This window comes from Cetorhinus maximus, chromosome 18, assembly GCF_964194155.1.
Source record: "Cetorhinus maximus chromosome 18, sCetMax3.hap1.1, whole genome shotgun sequence".
NCBI classification, from domain to species: domain Eukaryota; kingdom Metazoa; phylum Chordata; class Chondrichthyes; order Lamniformes; family Cetorhinidae; genus Cetorhinus; species Cetorhinus maximus.
In genome coordinates this window covers 35666606-35676092 of record NC_135896.1, presented here as the reverse complement: position 1 = coordinate 35676092, position 9487 = coordinate 35666606, and the positions used below count along the sequence as shown (strand labels likewise).

Genomic DNA, 9487 nt, shown 5'->3' with positions numbered 1-9487 from the left:
GCCAATGGCCTATTAAATAAAAATTTTGGTGGTGGCATGGCTCAGCTCTTTGCCTGTAACTCCTGATAAGTGTCATAAGCCAAGTCTGGAGGGTATATCCTTCTCATGAAGTTGTCACGGTGATCTGACAGTCTGGTTGGAACACAAGTGGGATAGAAGATTGTTGCAGGATTACTGAATCTGGCCACTACCAAGAAGCTGGGCACAGGCCTGCATTATGTTCTGCCTGTGGTTGCAAAGTAAGAGATTGGTATTCCTTTCTGTTGAGGAAGATGCCAGCTGGTGATGGTGAACAGGCAGGGCAATGTGAGTGCAGTCCACAATCTCTTGGACTCCAGGGAAGTCTGCAACGTATGCATTTGTGCATCCTATTGCAGTTGGCTCATAGGGGAAGAGCAATAGGTGTTCCTCCATGAGAAGGCAGCATTGGTCATCTCCTTGATGCAGCAGAACTGCAAGACATCACCTGCTGCAGCTTGGAATGGTCTTGTGTTGAGGGGCACATTGGCCTATTGCTAACCAAAGGCTTGATGCCCTAGTTTGAGGCTCTGGTTGTGGGCAAGCTCCATTCCAGCCTCCTCGGTGAAGCACACAGTCATTTTACACATCATTCCTCTGTCAGGCTGAGGTAGGAGAAGTGGTGAAGTTCAGCTGTGGATCAGGCCTCCTGTCCCAGCTACTCTCCTCTGCACTGGGACAGACACATGCACATTACCCACCATGTTAGACCCCAAGGAGCTCATTTCATAGCTAAAAATTGAATACATGGGGGCCCACAGAAATCAAAATACATCTCAACAGAAGCCTGGTTGGAGAGGTGATTTCATGGGGCATATAATAAAATAAACATGTGGAGAATGCGATAGCAGTACCGTGTAAAAGTGGAGAACACAAACAAGAAACTGCATCAAGCCATTCTTATGAAGACAATTTATGACCCGAAATTATTGCTGCTTCTCGAAGACTTGCTAATATTAGGGATTAAACACTTAATGTCTATAACAGCAATTGCTGCCTTTAAACGCAAGGCCGATTGGTTGCAGTTTTATTTAGTTTAGATTTTAACAGCTTTTGTTTATTCAATTAGATGCACCATTACAAGGTAAATGATACAATTGAGTATAATTTCATCAGATAAATAAGACCCACGCAGTTATTCGATTTAAAAGCCATCTTTTGTGATTATCCAAATCAAATACATTGTTTCATTTCATTTGGGTAACTGATTCAAAAGCGTTACGGTATCTGCTCCTACGCACCAAAATCCATTTTAGCAACGATTTTAGAAAAGATTTGAACAATAAAATGAATGCAACAAAACTGGGTTTAAATCAAATTACTTAACCTATGATGCAGATAAATAACGGATATAAAATTTGGCGAGATTAAAACAAATTTTAGTCAATGAACAGGTAACAATTGTTAACAAAAAGTTGTTCTGCCCAAGTTCAAAAAAATCTCATTCATAAATCGTATGTATTTCACAGCAACATTAGCACTGCTGTTAATGGTAAATGAAATGAATTTACTAGATATCTCATACAACCTGTACAAAATTTGCCTAACTACATACTTGTTCATTGCATCAGACTAGACTTTAACCTTATCCCACCTTAGCCATATTTCAGGATAAATTGCAGCCCTACCCTGCCGCAGTCTTACATCAAACCGCACTGCAGGCGAATCCCATCCAAGCAGCAGATACTGCAGCCTGTACTGTTAACTACCTGACTGGGTGTCTGTTGTGGCTGACTCTTAACTGAGTAGTTGTGACTATTGTTTCTATTGGGACATTTGCTGCTCAAAGAGTATCTGCTAAACAGAGCAGCCCGTGTAAGAGATATTTTCCCCACTACAAGCGCTCTCCCTGTTTCCCGCAGAACAGAAACCAGACTGAAATCAAGGGAAATAAATGATCATTTCGGAAGTCCACAACTGCCATCAATGTCATTAGAATAAGGGCCAGGCTTGGCGGGCGGTGTCAATGTAAAACAGACACTGGTCCACAAGGTCCGCTGCTGAGTTTTTCCAGGTGTTTTTGTTCTAGATTTCCAGCATCCGCAGTATTTTGCTTTTATACCGGTCCACAAGGAGCGGCCGCGGCGTCAGGTAAAGTGACGTGACTTCCAAAGTGATTAAACTATCTGGAGCTGTTTTATTCAAGAGCCGAGCTTTTTAAGGAATATGCATGTGTAAAAACGGGCGACAAATGCAGTTTCACCAAAACGAAAACCGAAGCCAGGGACGGTTAGGGCGGGGCCAAGGTGTCAGCGACGCGGGGGTAGGATATTGGGGCGGGGCCAGGGTCTGAGGGTGGGGCGGGGGGGGCCTGGGGTCCTGAAGGCGTGGCCAGTGCCCGGGGGCGGGGCCAAGGTGTCAGGGAGCAGGGTGGTAGGAGACTGGGGGCGGTGCCAGGATCAGCAGGATGGAGGGTTCTGGGGTAAAAACAAAAAACTACTGCGGATGCTGGAAATCCAAAACAAAAACAGAATTACCTGGAAAAACTCAGCAGGTCTGGCAGCATCGGCGGAGAAGAAAAAAGTTGACGTTTGGAGTCCTCATGACCCTTCAGCAGAACTGAGTAAAGTTAGGAGAGGGGTGAAATATAAGCTGGTTTAAGGTGTGGGGTGGGGTGGGGTGAGAGAAGTTGGGGGGGGGGTGGTAGTAGGGACAAGCAAGCAATGATAGGAGCAGATAATCAAAAGATGTCACAGACAAATGAAAAAAGAGGTGTTAAAGGTGGTGATATTATCTAAGAGAATGTGCTAATTAAGAATGGATGGCAGGACACTCAAAGCACAGCTCTAGTGGGGGTGGGGTGGAAAGACTGACAGGGCATTACAGGTATAGATTTAAAAGTAATGGAAATAGGTGGGAAAAGAAAAAAAAAATCTATATAAATTGTTGGAAAAAACAAAAGGGAGGGGGAAGAAACGGAAAGGGGGTGGGGATGGAGGAGGGAGTTCAAGATCTAAAGTTGTTGAATTCAATATTCAGTCCGGAAGGCTGTAAAGTGCCTAGTCGGAAGATGAGGGGCTGTTCCTCCAGTTTGCGTTGGGCTTCACTGGAACAATGCAGCAAGCCAAGGACAGACATGTGGGCAAGACAGCAGGGTGGAGTGTTAAAATGGCAAACAACAGGGAGGTTTGGGTCTTTCTTGCAGACAGACCACAGGTGTTCTGCAAAGCGGTCGCCCAGTTTACGTTTTGTCTCTCCAATGTAGAGGAGACCGCATTGGGAGCAACGAATGCAGTAGACTAAGTTAGGGGAAATGCAAGTGAAATGCTGCTTCACTTGAAAGGAGTGTTTGGGCCCTTGGACGGTGAGGAGAGAGGAAGTGAAGGGGCAGGTGTTGCATCTTCTGCGTAGGCATGGGGAGGTGCCATAGGTGGGGGTTAAGGAGTAGAGGGTGATGGAGGAGTGGACCAGGGTGTCCCGGAGGGAACGATCCCTACGGAATGCCACCAGGGGGGGTGAAGGGAAGATGTGTTTGGTGGTGGCATCATGCTGGAGTTGGCGGAAATGGCGGAGGATGATCCTTTGAATGCGGGGGCTGGTGGGGTGATAAGTGAGGACAAGGGGGACCCTATCATGTTTCTGGGAGGGAGCAGAAGGCTTGAGGGCGGATGCGCGGGAGATGGGCCGGACACGGTTGAGGGCCCTGTCAACCACCGTGAGTGGAAAACCTTGGTTAAGGAAGAAGGAGGACATGTCAGAGGAACTGTTTGTGAAGGTAGCATCATCAGAACAGATGCGACGGAGGCGAAGGAACTGAGAGAATGGGATGGAGTCCTTACAGGAAGCGGGGTGTGAGGAGCTATAGTCGAGGCAGCTGTGGGAGTCGGTAGGCTTATAATGGATATTGGTGGACAGTCTATCATCAGAAATTGAGACAGAGAGGTCAAGGAAGGGAAGGGAAGTGTCAGAGATGGACCATGTGAAAATGATGGAGGGGTGGAGATTGGAAGCAAAATTAATAAATTTTTCCAGGTCCCGACGAGAGCATGAAGCAGCACCGAAGTAATTATCGATGTACCAGAGAAAGAGTTGTGGGAGGGGGCCGGAGTAGGACTGGAACAAGGAATGTTCCACATACCCCACAAAGAGACAGGCATAGCTGGGGCCCATGCGGGTACCCGTAGCCACACCTTTTATTTGGAGGAAGTGAGAGGAGTTAAAGGAGAAATTGTTCAGTGTGAGAACAAGTTCAGCCAGATGGAGGAGAGTAATGGTGGATGGGGATTGTTCGGGCCTCTGTTCAAGGAAGAAGCTAAGGGCCCTCAGACCATCCTGGTGGGGGATGAAGGTGTAGAGGGATTGGACGTCCATGGTGAAGAGGAAGCGGTTGGGGCCAGGGAACTGGAAATTGTTAATGTGACGTAAGGTGTCAGAGGAATCATAGATGTAGGTGGGAAGGGACTGGACAAGGGGAGAGAGAAGGGAGTCAAGATAACGAGAAATGAGTTCCGTGGGGCAGGAACAGGCTGACACGATCGGTCTGCCGGGACAGTTCTGTTTGTGGATTTTGGGTAGGAGGTAGAAGCGGGCCGTCCGAGGTTGGGCGACTATCAGGTTGGAAGCTGTGGGAGGAAGATCTCCAGAGGAGATGAGGTCAGTAACAGTCCTGGAAACAATGGCTTGATGTTCAGTGGTGGGGTCATGGTCCAGGGAGAGGTAGGAGGAAGTGTCTGCGAGTTGACGCTCAGCCTCCACGAGGTAGAGGTCAGTGCGCCAGACAACAACAGCACCACCCTTGTGAGCGGGTTTGATGACAATGTTGGGGTTGGACCTGAGGGAACGGAGTGCAGTAAGTTCAGAGAGAGACAGATTAGAATGGGTGAGAGGAGCAGAGAAATTGAGACGACTAATGTCACGCCGACAGTTCTGAATGAAAAGATCAAGAGAAGGTAAGAATCCAGAGGAAGGGGTCCAGGTGGAGGGAGAATATTGGAGGTGGGTAAAAGGATCCGTTGAACGGGGAGAGGACTCCTGCCCAAAGAAGTGAGCATGGAGACGAAGACGGCGGAAGAAGAGTTCAGCATCGTGCCGAGCCTGAAATTCATTGAGATGAGGGCGTAAGGGTATGAAACTAAGTCCTTTGCTGAGCACTGAACGTTCAGCATCGGAGAGGGGAAGATCAGGGGGTATAGTGAATACGCAGCCGTGGCTGGGATTGGAAGATGGGGTGGGGACGGAGGGACAGGCAGGGATGGAGGGTCCTAGATGGGTGTTGGTGTCGATGAGTTGTTGGAGCTTGCGTTCCTTAGCACTTGAGAGAAAGAGAAAAAGTTTCTTGTTGAGGCGTCGGATGAGGCGAAGAATGAAAGGAAACTGGGGGCACGCGCAGCTTTGAAAAAGGGTGCGGCGGTGCTGCTGGAGGGAGAGGTCGAGTGTGTTCATATGGCGGCGCATGGCACTGAGTGTGGATCTCAGAATGCGATGGGAACAGCAGTCCGAGAAACGTTTTATGTCCCGGAGATACCTGTAATCCTGGGTGGGTTCGAAACAAGAGGGATGGAATTTCAGTTGAAATCCACGTGGGGTGAGTCGGAGACGGAGACAGTCACTGAGAAAGAAAATATGGCTGTGAAAGCAGGTTTTAGTAAACACCTTGTCAAACACCAGGGGAGAAATGGAAAGCAGTGAAGGTGAACAAGGCAGAAGAGAGATACGAAAATCCTGTCGGAGAGCAGAGCAGTACTTCTTCAAGGTAGGCATTTCTTGAAGAGGAGTGGCAAGTCAATTAAACACAGATAAAAACAAAAAACTACTGCGGATGCTGGAAATCCAAAACAAAAACAGAATTACCTGGAAAATCTCAGCAGGTCTGGCAGCATCGGCGGAGAAGAAAAGAGTTGACGTTTCGAGTCCTCATGACCCTTCAGCAGAACTGAGTAAAGTTAGGAGAGGGGTGAAATATAAGCTGGTTTAAGGTGGGGTAGGGGGAGAGAAGTTGGGGGGGTGGTGGTAGTAGGGACAAGCAGGCAGTGATAGGAGCAGGTAATCAAAAGATGTCACAGACAAAGGAACAAAGCGGTGTTGAAGGTGGTGATATTATCTAAGAGAATGTGCTAATTAAGAATGGATGGCAGGACACTCAAGGTACAGCTTTAGTGGGGGTGGGGTGGAAAGACTAACAGGGTATTACAGGTATAGATTTAAAAATAATGGAAATAGGTGGGAAAAGAAAAAAAAACCTATATAAATTATTGGAAAAACAAAAGGGAGGGGGAAGAAACGGAAAAGGGGTGGGAATGAAGTCCTGGGGATGGAGTCCTGGGGGCGGGGCCAGGCTCCGATGGAGCAGGGGTCGGGTTCCAGGGATGGGGCCTGTTGCTGTTTGCGGAGGAACTCTCCAACAACGAACTGTTCTCTACTTTTCGGTGGATATTTGGCCTTTATGATGTCGCCGCCGATTAATAGTTGCTAGGTTTAACAATGAGGGTTTATTACCAATCTATCTCCGCATCGAAAAAGAAAACGGTGCTTCGAATGCAACTGGCAATCTTGCCGCCCTATTCCCGACCGAAGGGTTAGTCCACATTCGATTATTTCCGCTGTGATTCGGGTATTTCCGTAGACCCTCGGTCATTTCCGCCCACGCTCGATCATTTCCCCTGCTCGTCGGGTGCTTCCGTCCACACCGGATTCGTTCTGCTTGAATTCGGGTGTTTCTGCTGTCGATGAGTTGTTCCCTCCCACTCTCGGCTATTTCCGACGACGTTCGGGTATAATATGTTGTTTACGCCATCACTCGGCTTTTCCCGCTAGCGGACTGTGCGCGATCAGATTCTGTTGCAGGGGCTCGTAGGGCTTGCCATGCTCCACAGCTTGTGTTACATAACTCAAGTTGATCGGACTGTCCCTGTTCCCTAAAGGTCTTATCTCAGGCCTTTGTGTGACAGTTATAGACTTTAAAGACTGTCACCCCACTAGTGCTGTGGAGAAGGAGGTGACATTTGGCACAAAATGTATTTACTTGACTTCTTAGCAGGGTGGGTTGCAGGTAAGAAATGGCAATCTTCAGTGTTTCACAGTGAGAGAAGTATTCACTTTATTCTACACATGCAGTTGTTATTTAAGCTAATATAGAAAGTTTTAAATTGACATACAAGCGGAAGAATTTTTTTTTAGTTTAGATTTTTTCTAGTTATTTTAGCTTACTTGCATTTTTTTTGTAAATTAACTTGAGTGTTATTCTTAAAATAGCTAAATATTTTGTTAATGAAGAGGCTATTAATTTTAAAAGCTGAATGGAACAAACGTGTTGGACTTATTTACTTGTGATTAGATTTGGATTTATTCAGAAACGGTTGAAATTAGAAGGTCATAGTGGGGAGCTGTGGGACATGATTCAGCCTTGTAGTTTGCAAATGTTGTCACACTTCAGGGGCAGTTTAAACAATTTTTCTAAGTGACATTGATTCTTAGTTTGTACAAACTATGTTTTATTTATGATGCCCTCCTTCCCAGGAGAGGCATTCAAATCTGTTGTGTAGAATGAATTTCACAAAGTTCTACTTGGAAGATTATTTATTAAGCTCAAAGCTATGGGGTTTCAGTATAAATCTTTGAGTATCGTCAAGAAATGGGGCACTTAAAAGGAGTCGTGTCAGTGTGGGAGGAAGCCCTAAGAAAGGTACTCTAGGATCAGTACTGAGACCATCACTGCAGCTAATTAGCATAATTGACTTAACATACATATGAGTTAGGCACAGGAATAGACCATTTTATCCCTCAAGCCTGCTCTGCCAGTCAATACGATCATGATTGCACTGATTGTAACCTCAACTCCACATTCTTGCCTATCTCCGATAATCTTTCACTCCCTTGCTTATCAAGAATCTATCTACCTCTGCCTTAAAAATGTTCAAAGACTTTGCTTTCACCGCCTTTAGAGGAAGAGAGCTCCAAAGACTAACTACCCTCTGAGAAAAAAATTATCCTAATTCCGGTCTTAAATGGACATCCCCTTATTTTTAAACAGTGACCCCTAGTTCTAGATTCCCCCAACCCTGGTTCTAAATTCCCCCACAAGAGGAAACATCCTCTCCACATCCATCTTGAGAAGACCCCTCAGGATCTTTTATATTTTAATCAAGTCATCTCTTACTCTTCTAAACCCCAGCAGATACAAGCCTAGCCTGTCCAATTTTCCTCATAAGACAACTCTCCCATTCCAGGTATTAGTCTAGTAAACCTTCTCTGAACTGCTCCCAATGCATTTACATCCTTCTTTAAATAAGGAGACCAATACTGCACATAGTACTCCAGATGTGACCTCACCAATGCCCTACATAACTGAAGCATTACCTCTCTACTTTTGTATTCAATTTCTGTCAGAATACACAACTTTTCTATTAGCTTTCCTAATTACTTGTTGTACCTGCACTAGGGCATCCAGATCCCCCTATATCTCGGAGCTCTGCAATGTCTCACCGTTTAGATAATATGCGTTTTTATTTTTCTTGCCAAAATGCACAATTTCACATTTTCCCACATTATACTCCATTTGTCAGATCTTTGCCCACTCACTTAACCTATCCAGGTCCCTTTGTAGGCTCCTTATGTCCTCTTCACAATTTACTTTCCTACCTATCTTTGTGTCATCAGCAAATTTAGCAACCATATCTTCAGTTCCTTCACCCAAGTCATTTATATAAATTGTAAAAAGTTGAGGCCCCTGCACTGATCCCTGTGGCACAACACTCGTTACATCTTGCCAACCAGAAAATGACCCATTTAAGTCTACTCTCTGTTTCCTGTTAGCTAGCACCATGCACCATGAGCTTTTATTTTCCACAATAACCTTTAATGTGGAACCTTATCAAATGCCTTCTGGAAATCTAAGTATGGTACATCCATCGGTTCCCCTTTATCCAAAGCACATGTTACTTCTTCAATGAACTCCAATAAATTGGTTAAACATGATTTCCCTCTCATAAAGCCATGTTGACTCTGGCTGATTACTTTGAATTTATCTAAGTGCCCTTCTATAATGTCTTTAATAATAGCTTCTAACATTTTCCCTATGACAGATATTAAGCTAACTGGCCTTTAGTTTCCTGCCTTCTGTCTCCCTTTTTGAATAAAGGAATTACGTTCACTATTTTCCAATCTGATGGAACCATACCCAAATTTAGGGAATTTTGGAAAATTAAAACTCAATGCATCAACTATCTCACTAGCCACTTCTTTTAAGACCCTAGGATGAAGTCCATCAGGATCAAGGACTTGTCAGCCTACAGCTCCAACAATTTGCTCGGTACCACTTCCCTGGTGATTGTATCTGAGTTTCTCCCTGCCTTCCATCTCCTGATTTACAGCTATTTCTGGGATGTTACTTGTATCCTCTAGAGTGAAGACCGATGCAAAATACCTGTTCAATTAATCTGTCATCACCTTATTTTCATTATTAATTCCCCAGACTCACTTTCTATAGGGCCAACACTCACTTTGCTAACTCTCTTTTTTAAATATCTATGGA

General features: G+C 45.3%; 1 protein-coding gene across 5 annotated transcripts in view; it reads left to right on the top strand.

The window, feature by feature from the left end:
* The first annotated feature begins 2111 nt into the window (after positions 1–2111).
* Positions 2112–9487, top strand: part of slc25a47b (solute carrier family 25 member 47b) — a 32220-nt gene continuing 24844 nt past the window's right edge. Inside the window, exons 1-2 of one of the 5 annotated variants that reach the window (XM_078562386.1) lie at positions 2112–2275; positions 2595–2598. In XM_078562386.1, coding sequence (XP_078418512.1) covers positions 2189–2275; positions 2595–2598 — 91 coding nt within the window. In that variant the 5' untranslated portion in view covers positions 2112–2188. Of the gene's footprint in view, positions 2276–2594; positions 2599–6737; positions 7009–9487 lie in introns of those variants that run through there. The other 4 variants (XM_078562385.1, XM_078562384.1, XM_078562382.1 and 1 more) reach the window with 4 other exon arrangements.